At 37.6% G+C, this 21,480-nt stretch overlaps 1 protein-coding gene across 1 annotated transcript; it reads left to right on the top strand.

The window, feature by feature from the left end:
- The first annotated feature begins 28 nt into the window (after positions 1 to 28).
- FBXO45 (F-box protein 45) lies at positions 29 to 21,203 on the top strand. The gene is made up of 3 exons (XM_032481388.1): positions 29 to 549; positions 6,312 to 6,668; positions 17,963 to 21,203. Exons 1-3 carry the CDS (start codon positions 235 to 237, stop codon positions 18,146 to 18,148), a joined length of 858 nt encoding a protein of 285 aa, XP_032337279.1. The 5' UTR covers positions 29 to 234; the 3' UTR covers positions 18,149 to 21,203.
- The last annotated feature ends 277 nt before the right edge of the window (positions 21,204 to 21,480 follow it).

The raw sequence follows: 21,480 nt of genomic DNA on the forward strand, positions 1-21,480 counted from the left end.
TAAGCCGCGAGGGAGGGGCGGGGGACGCCCGTGCGGCCGGTGCGTCTGCCCTCAGTGAGGCGGGGCGCGCGGCGGACGCCCCCGGGCAGGGGCGGGAGTGGTGGAGGGGCCGGGCGGTTGGCTGTGAAAGGGGCGGTGAGCGAGCTGCTCAGGTCTCAAGGCGAGGCTTGGCCTCCCAAGCAGAGACGGGGGGAAGCGGCGGCGGCGGCGGCCCTCGGGCCGGCTGGTGAGGCGATGGCGGCGCCGGCCCCGGGGGCTGGGGCAGCCTCGGGCGGCGCTGGCTGTAGCGGCGGCGGCGGCGCGGGCGCCGGCCCGGGCGCCGGGGCCGGGGGGATCGGGGGCCGGCTTCCCAGCCGGGTGCTAGAGTTGGTGTTCTCCTACCTGGAGCTATCCGAGCTGCGGAGCTGCGCCCTGGTGTGCAAGCACTGGTACCGCTGCCTGCACGGCGATGAGAACAGCGAGGTGTGGCGGAGCCTGTGCGCCCGCAGCCTGGCAGAGGAGGCTCTGCGCACGGACATCCTCTGCAACCTGCCCAGCTACAAGGCCAAGGTGAGGGAGCCCCGCGCCACGCCGCTGACCCCAGTCCCGCTTCTCCGCGCTGTTTTCAGTGCTTCTCAGCTAAGCTTCTGAGTCAGAAGTCTCGCCTCACCATCCGGCCTTTCCACCGCTCCAGTCAATACCTTAACTCAACTCCCCCTACCATAAAGATCTCTCTGGATTGAAGTTTTGCTCCTTAACCCACCCTACTTTCGTGATACAGTTTTTAAAGCATCGGATGGTTTCCCCTACCTGGTTTCCATCACTCAGTTCTACTTTCCAAAGTCTTTGCCCTTAAAAACAGACCACCCCCATTGTTGTACCTTTCAATACTCTAATCTTATTTTTCTTTCTGCCCTTTATTAGATCATTTCGACTGCCTTAATATCGGCTTAGTTTCTAAGATGTTTGCTTTCACTTCACCTTTTCCAAGCTCTGATTTATAACCCTTTTTTCTTTGTTTTCGTCCAGGTATTCTTTAATTCCCTCTGCTATGTTACAAGCTTATAAATGAGTGTGGTCCAAAGCATCCTAACTTTCAAGATACAGGTTTTAATAGAACATCCTCCCGTTGGCACCAGTTAACCGTCATGATACTGCCATGTTCCACTATTATTGGCTACTTCCTTGCCAACTTTTTCATAGTTTCACGTTGATGGTGTGTGTCTCTTTTCTGTTCTGTTTGTCATCTAACATGCTAATTTCATTTTTGCTGTCTTTTTTTCCTGCGAGATTCTTGTGCTTAGTCTTGCCTTTATATACAAATAAAAATGTCAGGTAGCAAGTCATGGTAGAACTGAGAGGATTCTTCAAGCAGTATAAACAAAAGCACCTAAACTTGGGTTCAGTTGGATGGAAACAGCTATTCAGTATAGCAGTCACCAACAGCAAATATGAGAGAGGATAAAGTCTGACCTAGAATGCTGGTAAACAAAAATACATTAATAACTAAAAAGGGAAAACATCCCTTTTAAATGCTAGCCTGCCAGTGGGGCCAGAGTGAGGAGTAAATTTTTTCCACGTGAAATAGATGTAAAATTTATTCTTCTGTAATAGAACATATTTTAGTTTAATAAGATAAGGAATATTGCTCTTAAATATGTTAACTGTCAAATTGTTTTTCTATTAAGTGAAATAACATGTTAATTCACGAGGGCAGTATTTATACATGATAGATACTCAATGGATTCTAGTAATTCATAAAGTAGAGTGCAGAAGATTGCAGTTTTGTCCTACTGTGGCTGATAAACATGTAGGTTTCATAAGTTTTATTTAGTTTTTTGTTTTCCATAATATTTATTGCTTTTACTTATTTTTAATTAAGACATTTTTATAATTGGTCTATAATAGATATGTTCACATGATATAAGATTCATGTAATAATATGTAATAGATAATCTGTTTATGTGAGTCAACATTCAAGCAAAGCAAAGTGATATAAAGAAAAATGCCTTCCTTTCATCCTTGTGCCCCCCACTACCTAGGCTGGAGGCAACCTGTTTTACTTACTTCTTTTGTATCCTCCCAGATATTTTAGGTTTCTTAAGTTTTTAACAGTATGCCTTTGTATTACATGCACTGTAGGTATTATAGACTTGTACTATCACATATACTTTCAGATGTTGCAGGACTTTTCTTGAATATCTTGAAGATAAAAGATTAATTCAAAAGGAGTCAGATAGCCTAGTAGGGAAGTCCTCAGTCTAATAGAGGAGAAAAAAAAGGTATAGAAATAACTAGTGGTTATTACTTAAAAATGGTAGAAATTATTCATAACTGTTAGAGATATTAAAAAATATATATAAGTTAAGTGAAAGATTTACAAGTTGAGTGGAGGATTGGAGGAGGTTTGAAGTTGAGATTGTATTTGAGCTGAATTTTAAAGATAAGGAGAATCTGAACATTTTACTAAGAGGAAATACCGTGAACAAAAGCAGGACAATGGAAAGCAGAGGGCTTGTACAGCATATATTTATATTTTAAAAAATATGAATACTAGGCACTATGCTGAGTTTAGATGCAATGATGAATAAAAACAGATACAAACTCTTATGAATGCCTTGCCATATGAAGCTTACCGTCTAGTGGGGGGAAGTGGGTATTAATCAAATAGTCACTTAGTTGTAAAATTGTGTTTGTGTTAAGTACTATGAAGGGTAGATACATGGTGCTCTGAATATCAATAATGAAGAATTTGACCTAAATAGGGAGGTCAGGGAAGGCTTTCTCTGAGGAACTAATGCATGAACTGAGACCTGAAGGATAAGGATAAATAGGCCAGAGTGAAAGAAGAGCCTTCCAGGAGGGATGAGTATGAGGGACAGAAAATAATCAGTGTGGCTGGAGTATAGAGAGCAAAGGTAAGGCCAGTTTGAGATAAGATGAAGAGGCAGACTGAGGCCAAACAAAACGAAGCCATTTTAAATTATAAGCAAGAGGGGGTTAGAAGTGGGGGATTGGTATTAAGACATTTTTCCATTTTTAAAAGGTTATTTCTAACTTCAGAATTGAGAACAGGTTGGAGGGGTACCTTAGAAATATGAGTAGTATGAAGTATGTAGTAAAAGAGATGGGCAGAAATTTAGGAGAGATTTAGGAAATAAAATCAACAGGACTTTGCAATAGATTTGAAATAGGCATGAGGAAGAGGGAGGTGCTAAGGATGACTCTTAGGTATCTGGCTTACATAATATAAGGATCACCTGGGCTAGATTTTGGAGGAATAACAATGAGTTCAGTTTTGGTAGTGTAGGATTTACAGTGCTTTTGAAACATCCAAGAGATTTCAGCTAGGCATCTGTTACATTTTGGAGCTTAGAGGAGAGACTAAAGATATAAAATCGTCTGGTTAGATGGGAAGTATGATTGTAAAGGTAAGCTGAAATGATATATCATGGAGGTCCTTGACATACAGCCTTCAGTATATAGTTTGGGCTTTGTTTTACAGTTGTAAACCACAGAGATTTGAACAAAGGAGTGACAAATTAAGAGCTGTGCTTTAGAAAAACTAGGCCATAAGATGAATTTGAGAAGGCAGGAGTTGGTGCCTATACCAGAGGTACTTAACACCCAAACAAGTATATAGAGCAGAGAAGGGGTTGGCTGGGAGACAAACTGCAAGAAAACAAGTGCACATAGGTAGACAGCTGGCTGGGTGAGTGGGATGAGGAAGAAGGAAGAGTCAAACAAGATTTCCAGGGAGCCTGGGTAACTGAGAAAACGATGAGAACAGGCTTAGGATAGCATAAAACTGGAAAGTATTTGGAGTTGTCAATGTAACTAGGATTTGTCTTTTTAAAGGTTCATATTTTACATATTACCAAGTAACATCAATTATTCTAGTCATACTTGGCATCTCACTATAATTCTCTAAATTTCAGACTTACAACCTAAACTAGATCTTAAAGCTGTTTGCTCTAATAATGCAAAATCCAGGTTGTACATGAAACTGTGCAGCAAAAACTATAGATTGTTTTTATTTGTTTATGCATTTATTTTTCCATTTTATCTGATTTTTTTTAGTATCCATCTCTAAAAAGATAAGGACACTTAATCACAATACCATTATTACATCTCATGTGTAAAGAAATAAATAATAATTCCTTAATATAAAAAGCATAGTGTTCAATTTTCCAATTGTCTCATAAATGTCAAATGTTGTATCTTTAATTTTCAATTTATTTAAGCAAGATCTATATAAGATTCCCATGACAAACAGTTGATATATCTTTTAAGGCTATTTTAGTCTTCAGATATACCCTCCATCTCTTTCACCTCCCACTGCTGCGACTTACTTGTGGAAGAAACCGAGTTGTTTACCCAGTAGAGGTTCCCTCAGTCTAGATTTGCTGATTTCATTCCCATGGTGTTGCTTAACATGCTCTCTGTTATTTCCTATAGAGGTTTGATCAATTTAGGTTAAGTTAGATTTTTTTGCAAGATATTTTTAACTAGAGTCGAGTGGATGGGGTGTGTAACAATTAAATGTTGCATAGTGCAAACCATGGTGGGTGGGAATTCAGGAGACAGGAATCAGGCAGGGATTCTTGATTAAGAGTAGCTTCACTGAGGTGGTAAGACTAGAGCTGGTCTTAAAGGATATGTGGGAGGAGGAAAGCAGATATGATGCCACAGACAAGGAGGACAATATGAAATTAGAAAGGGAAATAGGAGGAATCAGATCTGAAGGCTTTGAAGGCCAGGCAGAAGAATTTACAGTTGATATGGTAGTCAGTACGAAACTATCAAAGGTGACTGAACTAGGATGAGGTATAATAAAGGTGCTGATATAGAAATTAAACTAGGTTGTTTACCCTGTAGAAATTCCCTCAGTCTGGGTTTTTCATATTTCATTCCCATGGTGTTGCTTAACATGCTCTTCTGTCCTCTGTTGGATTTGATCAATTTAGGTTAGATTAAATTTTTTTTCAAGATATTTCTTACTAGAATCAGGTGGTTGTGGTGTGTATAGCACTTTTAGGAGCTTAAAAGTATGTTATAATAAGAACAGAAAGGAAAAAATGTAGGTATACTTGAGTTTACTTCATCCTTATGAAGACAAGGGATACCTGAACCAAGGAAGTTTTTCGGTTGTTTTTTAATCTGTGCTCTGGAGTGCAGCAATGAACACTGGATGTGGGGGCTGGATACTTGACTTCTCTTTGGGGCTCTTGTATTAACTAGCTGTTTACTTCTATGTCTATGTCCTTACCCCCGAGTTGAACTAGGTGAACTTCAAAATCTTTCCTAATGTTGAAATTCTGTGATTCTGGAGTTGATTTATTTGGTTAACTAAAGCAGTAGGTCCCAGTCTTTAGCTGCTTTTGGGTAGTTTGAATAAAGAGGGGATTTTCTAAAAAAAATACAAACCAAAAACTTTAAGTTATTAAAAATGAGAGATTGTTATTACTTGTACAAAGTAGCAATTTTCATACTGTCTTTATTTTAGAGGCTTAAAAAACTGATAATTACTGAAGTTCAGCTAACATGTCCTGTCAGTGGTAGCTGCTGTTAATGACTATCTCTGCATAAATTTTAGTGGTTGAATTTAAGTGCTATCTAGGGGATTATTTGATTTAGTAAAATGAGAGTGGTGATGTCTCAGTGTATGAGTAATGCCTAGCAAAGAGGCTGAGGATTTAAGATAGTTTGTGGTTATTAAAAGTTTTCATCAACTTAAGAGTTGCTATGACTAAGTTCTCTATTTTACTTAAAATACAATTGTTTTTGGTGACAGCATTGCCAACATGAAAATGTGCATATTTGCATAACTTTTTTATGTAAAAATATCAATAAACAAGCGTAAAGGAAACAATTTAATGAACCTCCCTATACCCATTACCAAGCTTTACCAATGATTAATTATTGGAAAATCTAGTTTCATGTTTATGCCACCCACTTTCCCACTCCATTTCTGAATATTTCAGAGCAATTTCCAGATACCATTGTCACCCATAAACATTTCAGTATTATCTCTAAAATATAGATTCGTGTGTATATCTTTTGATGTTTTAAGAAGTCTATCTGGAGAGATTATACTATTGTTTAGAATTTTTGTCAGTAATGAAACAATTGGCAGTTTTATTTTTAATGTTGTATAATTTATTATGTTAGTATCCCATCCTGAAACTTGAGCCATTTTTTGGAAATGCTTATTGTCTTACTTAAAGTATATAACTTTATTGTTGAAAAACATGTAGCCTAAAGTTTGGGTACTTTTTAATGTTTAAAAAAATCAAATTTCTGTTTCTTTGGTCTGTTTTTCATCTTTTCAGATACGTGCTTTCCAACATGCCTTCAGCACTAATGACTGCTCGAGGAATGTCTACATTAAGAAGAATGGCTTTACTTTACATCGAAACCCCATCGCTCAAAGCACTGATGGTGCAAGGACCAAGATTGGTTTCAGTGAGGGCCGCCATGCTTGGGAAGTGTGGTGGGAGGGCCCTCTGGGCACTGTGGCAGTGATTGGAATTGCCACAAAACGGGCCCCCATGCAATGCCAAGGTTATGTGGCGCTGCTGGGTAGTGATGACCAGAGCTGGGGCTGGAATCTGGTGGACAATAATCTACTACATAATGGAGAAGTCAATGGCAGTTTTCCACAGTGCAACAATGCACCAAAATATCAGGTGAGAAACTGGGTATTTTCTGGGAAGTGAGCCTTTGTTAAATCATGCCTTAATTTGTTTTAAATTTATAAAATTTTACATAGCAGCATTGTTTGTCTTTTTGGTAACTTTTAACATTTTTTATTGATTTATAATAATTTTACAATGTTGTGTCAAATTCCAGTGTTCAGCACAATTTTTCAGTTATTCATGGACATATACACACTCATTGTCACATTTTTTTCTCTGTGAGTTATCATAACATTTTGTGTATATTTCCCTGTGCTGTACAGTGTAGTCTATTCTACAATTTTGAAATCCCAGTCTATCCCTTCCCACCCTCCACCCCCTGGTAACCACAAGTCTGTATTCTCTGTCTGTGAGTCTATTTCTGTCCTTTATTTACGCTTTGTTTTTGTTTGTTTGTTTGTTTTTGTTTTTGTTTTTTAGATTCCACATATGAGTGATCTCATATGGTATTTTTCTTTCTCTTTCTGGCTTACTTCACTTAGAATGACATTCTCCAGGAGCATCCATGTTGCTGCAAATGGCATTATGTTGTCGGTTTTTATGGCTGAGTAGTATTCCATTGTATAGATATACCACCTCTTCTTTATCCAGTCACCTGTTGATGGACATTTAGGCTGTTTCCATGTTTTGGCTATTGTAAATAGTGCTGCTATGAACATTGGGGTGCAGGTGTCATCCTGAAGTAGATTTCCTTCTGGATACAAGCCCAGGAGTGGGATTCCTGGGTCATATGGTAAGTCTATTCCTAGTCTTTTGAGGAATCTCCACACTGTTTTCCATAGTGGCTGCACCAAACTGCATTCCCACCAGCAGTGTAGGAGGGTTCCCCTTTCTCCACAGCCTCTCCAACATTTGTCATTTGTGGATTTTTGAATGACGGCCATTCTGACTGGTGTGAGGTGATACCTCATTGTAGTTTTGATTTGCATTTCTCTGATAATTAGTGATATTGAGCATTTTTTCATGTGCTTTTTGATCATTTGTATGTCTTCCTTGGAGAATTGCTTGTTTAGGTCTTCTGCCCATTTTTGGATTGGGTTGTTTATTTTTTTCTTATTGAGTCGTATGAGCTGCTTATATATTCTGGAGATCAAGCCTTTGTCGGTTTCACTTGCAAAAATTTTCTCCCATTCCGTAGGTTTTCTTCTTGTTTTATTTCTGGTTTCCTTTGCTGTGCAGAAGCTTGTAAGTTTCATTAGGTCCCATTTGTTTATTCTTGCTTTTATTTCTTCTAGGAGAAAATTTTTTAAATGTATGTCAGATAATGTTTTGCCTATGTTTTCCTCTAGGAGGTTTATTGTATCTTGTCTTATGTTTAAGTCTTTAATCCATTTTGAGTTGATTTTTGTATATGGTGTAAGGGAGTGTTCTAGCTTCATTGTTTTACATGCTGCTGTCCAGTTTTCCCAACACCATTTGCTGAAGAGACTGTCTTTATTCCAATGTATATTCTTGCCTCCTTTGTCGAAGATGAGTTGACCAAAAGTTTGTGGGTTCATTTCTGGGCTCTATTCTGTTCCATTGGTCTATATGTCTGTTTTGGTACCAATACCATGCTGTCTTGATGACTGTAGCTCTATAGTATTGTCTGAAGTCTGGGAGAGTTATTCCTCCAGCCTCTTTCTTTCTCTTCAGTAATGCTTTGGCAATTCTAGGTCTTTGATGGTTCCATATGAATTTTATTATGATTTTTTCTAGTTCTGTGAAATATGTCCTGGGTAATTGGATAGGGATTGCATTAAATCTGTAGATTGCCTTGGGCAGTGTGACCATTTTAACAATATTGATTCTTCCAGTCCAAGAGCATGAAATATCTTTCCATTTTTTAAAGTCTTCTTTAATTTCCTTCATCAATGGTTTATAGTTTTCTGTGTATAATTCTTTCACCTCCTTGGTTAGATTTATTCCCAGATATTTTATTACTTTGGGTGCTATTTTAAAGGGGATTGTTTCTTTACTTTCTTCTTCTGTTGATTTATCGTTAGTGTAAAGAAATGCAACTGATTTTTGAACGTTAATTTTGTAACCTGCTACCTTGCTGAATTCTTCAATCAGCTCTAGTAGCTTTTGTGTGGACCTTTTAGGGTTTTCTATATATAGTAGCATGTCATCAGCATATAATGACACTTTTACCTCTTCTTTTCCAATTTGGATCCCTTTTATTTCTTTCTCTTGCCTGACTGCTGTGGCTAGGACTTCCAGGACTATGTTGAATAGGAGTGGTGATAGTGGGCATCCTTGTCTTGTCCCAGATTTTAGTGGAAAGCTTTTGAGTTTTTCACTGTTGAGTACTATGCTGGCTGTAGGTTTGTCATATATAGCTTTTATTATGTTGAGATATGTTCCCTCTATACCCACTTTGGCGAGAGTTTTTATCATAAATGGGTGTTGAATTTTATCAAATGCTTTTTATGCATCGATTGAGATGATCATGTGGTTTTTGTCCTTTCTCTTGTTGATATGATGTATTACACTGATTGATTTGCGTATGTTGAACCAGCCTTGTGTCCCTGGGATGAACCCCACTTGGTCATGATGTATAATCTTTTTTATGTGTTGTTGGATTCTATTTGCTAAAATTTTGGTGAGGATTTTGGCGTCTATGTTCATCAGCGATATTGGCCTATAATTCTCTTTTTTTGTAGTGTCTTTGCCTGGTTTTGGTATCAGGGTGATGGTGGCTTCATAGAATGAGTTTGGGAGTATTCCCTCCTTTTCAATCGTCTGGAAGAGTTTGAGAAGGACTGGTATGAGTTCTTCTTTGTATGTTTGGTAGAATTCCCCCGGTGAAGCCGTCCGGTCCTGGACTTTTATTTGTAGGCAGGTTTTTAATTGCTATTTCTATTTCCTTTGTAGTGATCGGATTGTTCAAGTGTTCAGATTCTTCTTGATTCAGTTTTGGTGGACAGTATGTTTCCAGAAACTTGTGCATCTCCTCTAGGTTATCCAGTTTGGTTCCATATAGTTTTTCATAATAGTCTCGTATGATATTCTGTATTTCTATTTTGTTTGTTGTAATTTCTCCATTTTCCTTTCTTATTTTGCTAATTTGTGCTCTCTCTTTTTTCTGCTTTGTGAGTTTGGCCAGAGGTTTGTCGATTTTATTTACTTTTTCAAAAAACCAGCTTTTGGTTTGGTTGATTTTTTTCTATGGTCTTGTTAATCTCTATTGTATTTAATTCCTCTCTGATCTTTATTATTTCCTTCCTTCTGCTGCTTTTTGGGGCTTTTTGTTCTTCTTTTTCTAATTCATTCAGGTGGTGGGTTAAATTGTTTATTTGAGATTGTTCTTCTTTTTTGAGGAAGGCCTGTATCGCTATAAACTTCCCTCTTAGCACTGCCTTTGCTGTGTCCCATAGGTTTTGAGTGGTTGTGCTTTCATTATCATTTGTCTCAAGGTATTTTTTAATTTCAGCTTTGATTTCCTCATTGATCCATTGTTTTTTCAATAACATATTGTTTAATCTCCATGCTTTCCTTGTTTTCTCCTTTGTTTCTCTGTTGTTGATTTCCAGTTTCATGGCATTGTGGTCAGTAAAGATGCTTGAGATAATTTCTATCTTCTTAAAATTGTTGAGGTTTCTTTTGTGCCCAAGCACATGATCGATCCTGGAAAATGTTCCATGTGCACTTGAAAAGAATGTATATCCTATTTTTGGGGGGTGTAATGTTCTGAAAATATCCACCAAATCTAGTTTTTCTATTGTAGTATTTAATTTCTCTGTTGCCTTGTTTATTTTCTGTCTGGAAGATCTGTCTAGTGATGTTAATGCAGTGTTAAAATCTCCAACTATGATTGTATTCCCATCAATATCCCCCTTTATCTCTGTTAGTAATTCTTGTATGTACTTAGGTGCTCCTATATTGGGTGCATATATATTAACGAGTGTAATATCCTCATCTTGTATCACTCCTTTAATCATTATAAAATGTCCTTCTTTATCTTTCTTTATGGCCTTTGTTTTAAAGTCTATTTTGTCTGAAATCAGTACTGCAACACCTGCTTTTTTGGCTTTTCCATTTGCATGGAATATCCTTTTCCATCCTTTCACTCTCAATCTATATGTGTCCTTCTCCCTAAAGTGGGTCTCTTGTATGCAGCATATTGAAGGTTCTTGCTTTATTATCCGGTCTGCCACTCTGTGTCTTTTGACTGGAGCATTTAGTCCATTAACATTTACCGTAATTAATGATAGATGTGTGTTTATTGCCATTTTGAACTTATCTTTGCAGTTGAATTGGTATATCCTCTTTGTTCCTTTCTTCTTCCTTTTGTGGTTTGGTAATTTTCCTTTGTATTATCATGGATTTTATTTAATTTTTGTGACTCCTTTGTAAATTTTTGGCTTGTGGTTACCCTTTTTTGTAAATCTATCAACCCATTACTATAACTTTTTATTAAACTGATAGTAACATAATCTCAAACCCATCCTACTGTTAAAAAAATTTAAAAAAGAAAGAAAAAAATATTCTATATTTCCCTGCCTCCCTCTCCCACTCTCAGTAATTTGTATGTCTTCTTTTATAATTTCATGTTTACTTTATTTGTAATTCATGAGTTATCACCTTTCCAGTTGTGTGTTTCTCATTTCTGTAGCATCCTGCTGCTTTTCTATTTAGAATAGCCCTTTCAATATTTCTTTTAGCATGGGTTTAGTGTTGCTAAACTCCTGCAGCTTTTTTTTGTCTGTGAAACTCTTTATTTCTCCTTCTATCCTCAAGGATAGCCTTGCTGGATAAAGGATCCTAGGCTGCATCTTTTTTTCATTCAGGGCTTTGAATATATCTTGCCACTCCCTTCTGGCCTGTAGTGTTTGTGTAGAGAAATCAGCTGAGAGCCTTATGGGGGTTCCCTTGTAACTTACTCTTTGCTTTTCTCTTGCTGCCTTTAGAATCATTTCTTTATCCTTGACTCTGGCCATCTTGATTATGATATCTTGGTGTGGGTCTATTTGGGTTCTTCCTGTTTGGGACCCTCTGAGCTTCCTGTACTTGGATATCTGATTCCTTCTTTAAGTTTGGGAAGTTTTCAGTCATGATTTCTTCAAAAACCTTTTCAATCCCCTTTGATCTTTCTTCTCCTTCTGGGACCCCTATTATGCGAAGATTGGGACGCTTTATATTATCCCATAGGTCCCTTATGCTATTTTCATTATTTTTTATTTGCTTATCTTGTAGTTCTTCTGAATGGGTGCTTTCTATTGCCCTGTCTTCTAGATCACTAATTTGTTCCTCTGCATTATCTAGTCGGCTTTGCACAGCTATTAGATCATTCCTCATCTCTGTCAATGAGTTTAACCATTCTACTTGGCTCTTCTTTATAGCTTCAATTTCATTTTTGACATATTTTATATCTCTAAACACTATCTCTTTTAATTCCTTCAGCAATTCGATCACTCCTTTTTTGAAATCTTGATCTAGTAGGCTATCGATGTCTATGTCGTTGATCTTTCTTTCAGGGGATTTCTCTTGTTCTTTTAATTGGGAAAGGTTTTTCTGCTTCTTCATCTTGCTCATACCTCTTTGGCACTGTGGTTTATGGAGTATCAGTTGTTTATTTTGGTCCTTAAGGATTTTATCTATCTAATGCCTATTTAGGAATAGAACTTAGGAAAGAAAGAAAAAAAAATGAGAGAGAGAGAAAGAATTTTAAAAGAAGGGAGAAAGAGGGTTTGAAAACAGTGTATAATGAATAATAGAAGAGTGAGTTGAAGCAGAGTATTAATCGGCTTGAGACGTCCTTTTAAAACCTTTACCAAAAAAGGGGGGGGGAGATGAATACATGTATTTGAAACCTGTGTCTAATCAATAGCAGGACATCAAAACCCAAGAGAAATAGAAATGAATTAAGAAGTAAAAATTAAGAGAGTAATAGAAAATAGAACAGGTAAAAACAGATTAAAAAAAAAAGGGTGGGGGGAGGGTTTGTCAGTGTTCTCCTGGAGTCTGTGTTTTTAATGTGAAGTCTTTCTGTCTTCGTCCTGTTTTGGAAGCTCAGCTTGATGTTTTCAGAGGCCCTCCGTTGGCGCCCTCTTCTGTGCTGCTCCCAGCACCTGTTGGCAAGCAGATCGCGCCTCCTCCTAACACTGGGTCAGGTGCAGCTCTCTGCTGTGGGCGGGCGGGTCGCTGCCCCTCCGGATGCCGCAGTCAGATGTTGCAGACTGGCCAGGTAGAAGGGCGGGTTGTGCCCCCTCCCAGCAACTCGGTCAGGGGCTGTGTTCCTGCCCGAAAGGCGGGGGGGCCGCTCTCCCTCTACCTGCGCCGCTGGTAGCTCCGCTCTCTGTGCGGCTGAGCGCTCTGCCCTGGTCGGCGCTCCGCCCTGGTCGGTGCTCCGCAGGTGGGCTCGGGGAAGACCCGAGGGACAGCCCTGTCCCTGCTCCGAGCCAAAACCCAGCTCCTTGTTTGTCTTTGTGGAGCAAGTTCTCTGAGGGACCAGGATAGAAGCATCCTATCTGCCCCGGGCTGCAGGCCGGTCTCAGTCTGGCCTTTGAGGCTGCTAAGCCCTTCCGTGCGGATGCAGGTTTCGCCCCGCCCCCGCCTGGGTGCTCAGCGCGGAGGATATGGCGGCTGTTCCTGAGCCCCGCCTCTCTTCCCCCGAAAACTTTCCGCGGGTTTTCAGAGATGGGGGTGTGCACCCTTCCCCCGAGAGCACATCAACCTTGCTGTTTTATGGAGGGCCCAGGTTGTTCTGCCCTGTGCACCCACAGTCACAGCGTGCAGCCCCTTGCAGTCCCCCCGGGGCTGCCTCTGTGCAGCCGCCCCCGTCCTCCGCCCGGCTTGTGCAGCCTGGCCCTGCCTGCCGCTGCCGGCCTGTCCCAGGCTGGGTGTTGGGGGGACGCTCTGTGCCCGTTTAACTTAGTTCTGTTAGTCAAGGGCTGCTCTGTACAGATCCGAGCCTCGGAGGCTCCCCCTCCGTCCCGCTGGCCTCTCAGTTGGAGAGGGGAGACCCAGCGAGCGAGCGTCAGTCCTCCTTTGCCGCTCCCTCCCCGCGGGACCCGTCCCGCGCTGCTTTGCCTTTTGTTCTTTCTTTTTTCCTTTTCTCCTACCAGATTTTTGGCGTCTTTATCTTTTGAAGAGGGCGATGTTCTGTCGGAGTTCTGCAGGTGCTCTGGTTGGCTGAGTGGGTCTGTAGATGTGGGTCTTGATGTATTTGTGGGAGAGGGTGACCTGCGAGCGTCCTTCTACTCCACCATCTTCTCCGTCTCCTGGTAACTTTTAAATAAATAATGTAATTGGGCTTTTTTGGATACTCTGATAATAATCTTTTAGTATCTCAGTATTTGTTTCCTAATACATACTCAATTTGAGCAGTCATCTTAACTCTAAATCGGGTTGGCTAACTTTTTCTCTATAGAGCCAGATAGTAAATATTTTAGACTTTGTGGTCCATACTGTTTCTCACAACTACTCAACTCCGTTGTTATCACACAAAAGCAGCCATATATTATGTAAATGAGTAAACATAGACCTTGTATAAACCTTAAATATAAACCTTATTTATAGACCTTAAGCCAGATTAGGCCCAGGAGCCATAGTTTGCCAACTTACGCTCTGGATTGTCATCTTTCTTATACTGTGGCATATCTAAATCTACTTCTAGATACCTCACCCCCACAAATGCACTTGTGTGCATGTACATACACATTCACTCTCTGATACTCATTAATCTGTGGATTGGATTCAAAGCCACTGGAGGTGTTAGTGATTTCTTTAAGGACAGGCGAGTTCAGGCAAACTACTGCATTTTAAAATTCTTTTCATCTTCACCTTAAGCCATACTCACTTGATTCTAGGGTTAAAATTATAGTTCTTATTTGTAAAAGCTACATGATTACCATAGATTAAGCAGAATCTAAAACACAATAACCTGGTAAGAAATTGGAAATTTTAAGAAATTATAGATCGCACATTTCAGAGGAACATGTGGTTTGAAAGCTCTAGCCTTGGTTATGACCTCAAGTCAGGCATAATAAAGTAGAAGAACTAAAAATATATCCCATTTCCTGAGGTATAAAAGCCTGGAAGTGTTTTCTTTCAGAGAATCCTTTCCTTACGGTCCTTTCAGACTCTGCAAATACCTAAGGAACAGGTGTCTGGACTTAAGAATCACTGAAGATAAAATCCTGTGACTAGCCTTGTAATGATTTTGTGGTGAAAATCCTTTATTCTTTGTTTTTTAGAGAACATACTGTATGATTTCAGTCCTTTTAAATTTACTGACACATGTTTTATATCCAGCATATGGTTTATCTTGATGAGTGTCCCTCGCGTCTTTGAATGTATATTCTGTTGTTGGATAGAATAAACTATAAAGGGCAATTAGGTCAACTTGGTAGTCTCAAGTCTTCTATATGATTTCTGTATTTTCTTTATACCTGTTCTATCATTTACCAAGAGGAGTATTGAAATCTTCAATAATAATTGCTAATTTATCTATCTCTTCTTTCAGTTCTGTCTGTTTTTGCTTCATGTGTTTTGGAACTCTGTAATTAGGTGTATATACATTTGTAATTGTTATGTCTGCCTACCTGGTTAACTCTTTTATCGTTATGAAATGACCTTCTTTGACTAGTAATATTCCTTGTCTTTGCATCTATTTTGTCTGATATCAATATAGCCAATCCAACTGTCTTATGATTACTATTTCAAAGTATCTCTTTTCCCTCATCCTTTTACTTTTAATTTATCTTTGTATTTAAATTGAGTCTCCCAGATGGCATATAATTAGATCTTGCTTTTTATCTAACCCAGTCTTAAAATCTTTGCCTTTTGATTTGAGTCTTTAGTCCATTTATATTTAATGTAATTGTTGGACAAGGACATTGTCCTTATCTCTGTGGGACATTGTCCTTGTCTCTGTGTCTCTGAAGCTGTGCTTTCTTCTCTCTGCTTTTTGGATGGGTTAATTTCTGTTACTCTGTCTTCAAGTTCATAGATTTTTTTTTCTTCTTGTCACTTCAACTCTGCTATTGAGCCAGGCTAATGAGTTTTGGTTACTGTGCTCCTCAACTCTAAAATTTTCATTTGGCTCTTTTTTATAGTTTCCATTTCTCTATTGAGATCTCTGTTTGTTCATTTATTAGTACTATATTTTTCTTTAATTCTTTATATATATTTTATAATAACTGCTTTGAAATCTTTGCCAAATCCAACATCTAGGGCCCACTTGGAGTCTGTTTCTACTGCTTTTTTCCCCATGAGTATCAGTTGCACTTACTTGTTTCTTTTCATACCCAGTAATTTTTTCATTGAAAATTGGACATGTGGATAATATATGGTAGTAACTTTGGAATGTTTTGTTCTTTTAGAAGCTGCTTTGTTTTTCTGAAGAGGGTAGTTTTTTATGTTCTAGTAAGCAGTTAACTTGTCTGGACTGGAACGGTAAACTGTCTCCCCCACAGTATGCACAGCTAATGTCTTTGTTCAGTTTTTTTGGCTTCTAGCTGCTGCTTTTTCTGCCTGCTTCCCTGGGGGTTTCCCCTGTGCCTGTGTAAATACAGTGGTCACACAAGGATTTGGGCAGAGTTTATTCTCAGACTTGGTAACTTACCCTCTTTGTGGTTTTGTTGCTTCTGGAGTTCCTCCTCTAAGTTTCCAGTTTCTTTACTGTCTCTGCATTTTGTCCTCTGACCTAAAGCTGTAAGACTTTGCCTTTCTGCTCTCTGTGCTGTGTGTATACGTCTGCTGTGTCCTAGTCAAAGGTAAAGCAAACTTGCAAATTTCACCTGGAATGGTTCTGTTTTCTTATGTTTATATTCTGTAAAATAGGGATAGCTCCTAGGATTGATGAGAAAATTAAACGAGATAATACAAATCACTAAACAAATACCAGACTATTAGCTTTTTATGTCTAATCTCTGTTGTCCATGTTTTGTTGGTAATAGGAGTGATGATGATGATTTGGAGGTTCTTAGGTCCATAGAATGGGGTTAATCTGTGATTTGGGTGGAGAGAGGGAAAAAGTAGATGTTGGTAGTTAGTTCTGATAGGAAATACAATGAAGGAAAGTAATGATAGCAGCAGGGGGTATCATTATTGGGAAGTATGAAATTATGATTTTGTTATTACAAAGTTAGGACTTCCTGCCTCCAAGTATATAGATGCAACAATCTCTAGTATTTACAAAGTATAAGGATAAAACACCCTATATCTTTGCTTATTTTTCCGAATGGAAGAACTGGATAATTGTGTTTCTTAAGTTTAGTTTAACAATCAATGCTGCTGTTTTTATAACAAACAGGTGTTTCAGAGTAGTGGACCACAAAGTGCTTGTTTAATAAGCCTATTCTGCATCTTTAGAATCTATAGTCAGATTTGGCTATTCATGATTATATAAGTTCCACATTATTTGTAGAACTGCTTTGTAAACTTTAAAGGCTATGTAAATTTTATTATAGTAATTTTTTTATTGTTGTAAAATATACACAACAATATTTATTATTTTAACTATTTGTAAGTGTATAATTCAGTGGCATTAAATAAATTCACAATGTTGTGTAATCATCACCATTGTATATACCAAAAGTTTTTCATCATTCCCAGCATAAACTCTGTGCCCACTGAACAATAACTCTACATTTCTCCCTACCCCCAGCCTCTGGTAACTGCTATTCAATTTTCTGTCTATATTCCAGGTGCTTGATATAAGTGGAATCATATAATAATTGTATTTTTGTGTGTGGCTTATTTCTTTTAGCATAATGTTTTCAAGGACCATTCATGTGGTAGCACATATTGAAATTTCATTTCTTTTTAAGGTTGAATAACATTCCATTGTACATATGTACTGTAGTAATGTGAGAAAATTTAGGTAGCCTTTTTTGGTAAAATATAACAAGTTTTAGATTTTGGTGGTAAATTTCTTAAGAAAAGCCTTTAAAGAGTAAATAAAATCTGGGAACTGTTCTGGAGGAATATTTACATTTTTAGTATTAAATATGGATCCCACACAAGTCTTAAGTTGAAAAAAAAATACCAAACGTATGTGGTGAAATTGATGTATGTTCTTTTTCTAGGTGTTTCTCCCTGACCGAAAAACTTTTGGTTTTTCTAGATAACTTTTGAGATATATACTCTTTTTAAATTTATTTATTTATTATTATTTTTTGGTGGAGGTACTGGGGATTGAACGCAGGACCTCATGCATGCTAACATGCACTGTACTGCTTGAGCTATACCCTCCACCCCAAGATATATATTCTTAATAATATTTTCAGCTTATTGATTTCTTCTAGCTATGCCTTTGGTGAGTTTTCTTCTAACCTTCTTTTGATGTCTGTTTGCAGATAGGAGAAAGAATTCGAGTCATCTTGGACATGGAAGATAAGACTTTAGCTTTTGAACGTGGATATGAGTTCCTGGGGGTTGCCTTTAGAGGACTTCCAAAGGTCTGCTTATATCCAGCAGTTTCTGCTGTATATGGCAACACAGAAGTGACTTTGGTTTACCTTGGAAAACCTTTAGATGGATGACAGTGGCTTTCTTGGGATGAAAGAGTGGAGGAGATACCTGCTTATGGAAAGTAGAATCTTGAAGTGACAGTGTCATACATGCATGCCCAAGAAACATCCTGAAAAACACATGATATTGTTAACTGGAGAAGCAACTCTACAGCAGAGATTATCTTAGTGTTTCCTCTTTCTACTGGGCCAGAAAAATCCTCAGGGTTGCAGTTGGTTGAGTGGGCAGTTGACATATGCATGTTGTAACAGATTTTGTCTCTAAGTTATTGCAATGTGTTATTTCCAACTTTTAAGGCGAGAGCTTAGAGATTGTGAGAGCTTAGAAAAGGGATAAGATAAGGAAAATAGCAAGAGTTTTAAGTAGTGTGTTTGTGAAGAAAGACTGATCCTATTTTACAACTGCCTGTTTTTTCTCCAGACCCTTTTTTCCAACCAGCTTGACTATTAGAAAAGTATGAAACTGGTTGGATTTTATTTAATATTTTTAATATATTGAGAAGCATGGTCTGCCTGGACTGCACTTCTCTAACAGTGAGATATAAAATTGTGCAGCTATTTTAAAAGTTGTATATTACTATTGTGTGTAAAAAAAAACTGTAAAAAAAAAAGTATAGGACAAAGGAGTTGCTTTGTTCTAGTTCAATTTCTTAAAAACCACTACATGGTACAAAATTAGAATAACATTTAGGGACAGTTTGGTAACTACAAAGAAGAGAATTTTAAGAGGAGATGTGTTGTATTGGCTCATTTTGTATTATATTTGGCTTACAGTTTCCATGGCTATTACAGTCTGGTTTATTTTTTTAACCATCAAAATTATTGTAAAGATCACTCAGTCTCCTGGCTAAGATTGAGGGAAGGCAAATCTATTTCTAATCATACATATATCAGTAATAATAATAATAATAATATGCATCTTATAGTATCTGGTTTTATTTTTTGACCTTCTGAGAAAGGGTGTCATAAGAACACAGAACATTGCCATTTGTTCTTATAGCTGTCAAATATGAAAGCTGTCAGTCACATACCTTAAGAAAATAATTGATCAATGGTTCTTTTATTTTGTAACTTTATAATTCTGTGGGTATTATAATTTTATTAATTTCATATTGTTTACATCATGCAACAATCTAAGCCTCAAACTCTTCATTGGGGTTATCAAGAAAATGTTTACTCACCCACGTGAAATAGTGCCAACCTGAACCCAGCTTAAGAATGTTCTTAATCTTATTATAGATAATTGCCCCCATGGGACTTGAAATAAAACACCTTATGCTGGAAACTTCAGGTTGGCAATATTTTGAAGGTTTCATTGTAGAAGAGTTTAACGTTAATTCCTTTTCAGAATTTTTGACTATACATCTGATTTCACTAATACTATTTCAAATTAATAATTCAACATACATGAGCTGAGGTTTTCTTTTGTTAGAAAGGAAACAAACATCTTTCTGTATGAAAGTATAGATTGTATGGTTTCAGATACATCTTTGTGGTAAGAATCGACTAAGGCAAGTGGAATCTTTGTACTTTTTAGGTTTTGCTGTATGCATATTTTGTCTTGAATCTAATAAAATTAGGGACAGCAAGCAGCTGGCTGGGATTCTTAGGTAGCTCCCTGAGAGTTAATATTATCAATACTCCTACGAAGCAAGGGATTTCAGTCATGAACAAAGATTTTATTTTTGTCACCTGAAGTGTTTACAAGTATTTGTTGTAGATTTGGTATGTTGCTTAAAGGTGAAATCTGTTAAAGATCATTTTTTTTTTGATATTGACATCAAGAAGAAACCTAGAAACCATATTTAATACTACAGAGTAAAGTTATATGTTTAATGTATTAGAGAATATAGCTGCTACAGAATTTTTTTTTTTTTTTTGATGTAGAGCAACTTGATTTGACAAAGTTTAAAATTTAATTAAAGAAGAGATCTGGCTCAGGATAAAGATTCAACTAGTTAGAACTGTAAGGTCTTTTAAGTACTTGTTTCTTTTTCAGATTGTGATATGGCCAATTCCAAGAGCTTTTGCTGAGAGTTTTGTTTATATCTTCTGTTTTATCTTAGTAAACATTCATTTGCAACAAACTTTTGAAGGTGCTGAATGGAAAACAGAAACACATGGTTATTGCATATTGAACCTAGAATCAAATAATTGCCTAAATGTTTAACAACAAGCCATTCTTATCTCAAAGGTTTAAATTTTCTAATATCCCATTTGCAAATTTTATAAAATGGAGGTTCATGTTTTGCATGAGTATCAGGGGAATAAAGAGCCTTCATTTATAACTGGTAAATTATCTTGTTCCTGGAGACCAATAGCAGCTGTACAGAATACTAAGACAAACTGTTACAGTGTTTGAGGAAGTGGAATCTCTTTTTCATTGGTGCTGAAACAGCATTTAGGTGGAAGACTGTTGCATCTGAAGATTGAATATTAATCATCTAAACCAATGGTTCTCAACCTTAGCTGTGCTTTGGAGTCATATATGTTTTGAAAAATATTGATGCTTGGGTTCCCTACACTAAGATTCTGATGTTTATCTAGGATATAACATGGCCATGAGGATTTTTTAAAAACTTAAGTGATTTCAACATGCTGCTAAGATTGAGAACCACTCATCTAAATTCTGCCTAATTATTCTCACCTGAAAAAAAAAATTTCCTTGTTCCCTCCCTTTACTACCTCACAAGAATATTGAGGGTAAAGAAGAAAATAATGGGAAAGTGCTCGTGCTATGGACAAAAAGTGCTATTGAAAGGCAAAGTTGTATTTGTTGTATTTCAACTGAAACTATGATCAGGAAAAATGTGTGATTGAATTTGCTTTGTTGACTTGGAAAACCAGGGACACTCTTTGGTTCTTAACTTTAGTGAAGCATGCAGATGGGTAAGAAAACATTACTATTACTCTTATTCATACTACGGTCTTCTGTCAAACTTGATAGGCTGGTTGAATTACCCGGTTTTACATAGGAAAGATGAAATATTAAGGCTTAAAGTCTGTATTGGTCAATGGCTCACAATTCATTAAACCTTTTCATACAAAGAATTCTGTGTTTAATATATATCATTTCTTAGTTGTCATTATTTTTTCATTACCTGACTCTTGAATGTTAAACCATTTATTTCATCTTCTTCATTCTTATTCCTCTAAGTCTAGATATAGATTTGTTAAGGTACCTAAAGCAAGTAGGTGTTGCTCAGTTGAATACTTAAAGCTATGGTTCCATGATTAGGCATCTTTTGCCTTTTAGATATGATTTGACCTGGGAAAGAGAATTTTGAAAATAACAGAGCCCTAACCCGTATAGGAAGTGTTATAATTAAACTTTCATTTATGTC

This window comes from Camelus ferus, chromosome 1, assembly GCF_009834535.1.
Source record: "Camelus ferus isolate YT-003-E chromosome 1, BCGSAC_Cfer_1.0, whole genome shotgun sequence".
Lineage (NCBI taxonomy): Eukaryota > Metazoa > Chordata > Mammalia > Artiodactyla > Camelidae > Camelus > Camelus ferus.

Bases quoted from the DNA above. Each gene is read 5' to 3' on its own strand.
- FBXO45 (XM_032481388.1), top strand. From the start codon at position 235: ATGGCGGCGCCGGCCCCGGGGGCTGGGGCAGCCTCGGGCGGCGCTGGC. The intron at 550-6,311 runs GTGAGGGAGCCC...TCATCTTTTCAG, and splicing joins TGCCCAGCTACAAGGCCAAG to ATACGTGCTTTCCAACATGC. The intron at 6,669-17,962 runs GTGAGAAACTGG...GTCTGTTTGCAG, and splicing joins ACAATGCACCAAAATATCAG to ATAGGAGAAAGAATTCGAGT.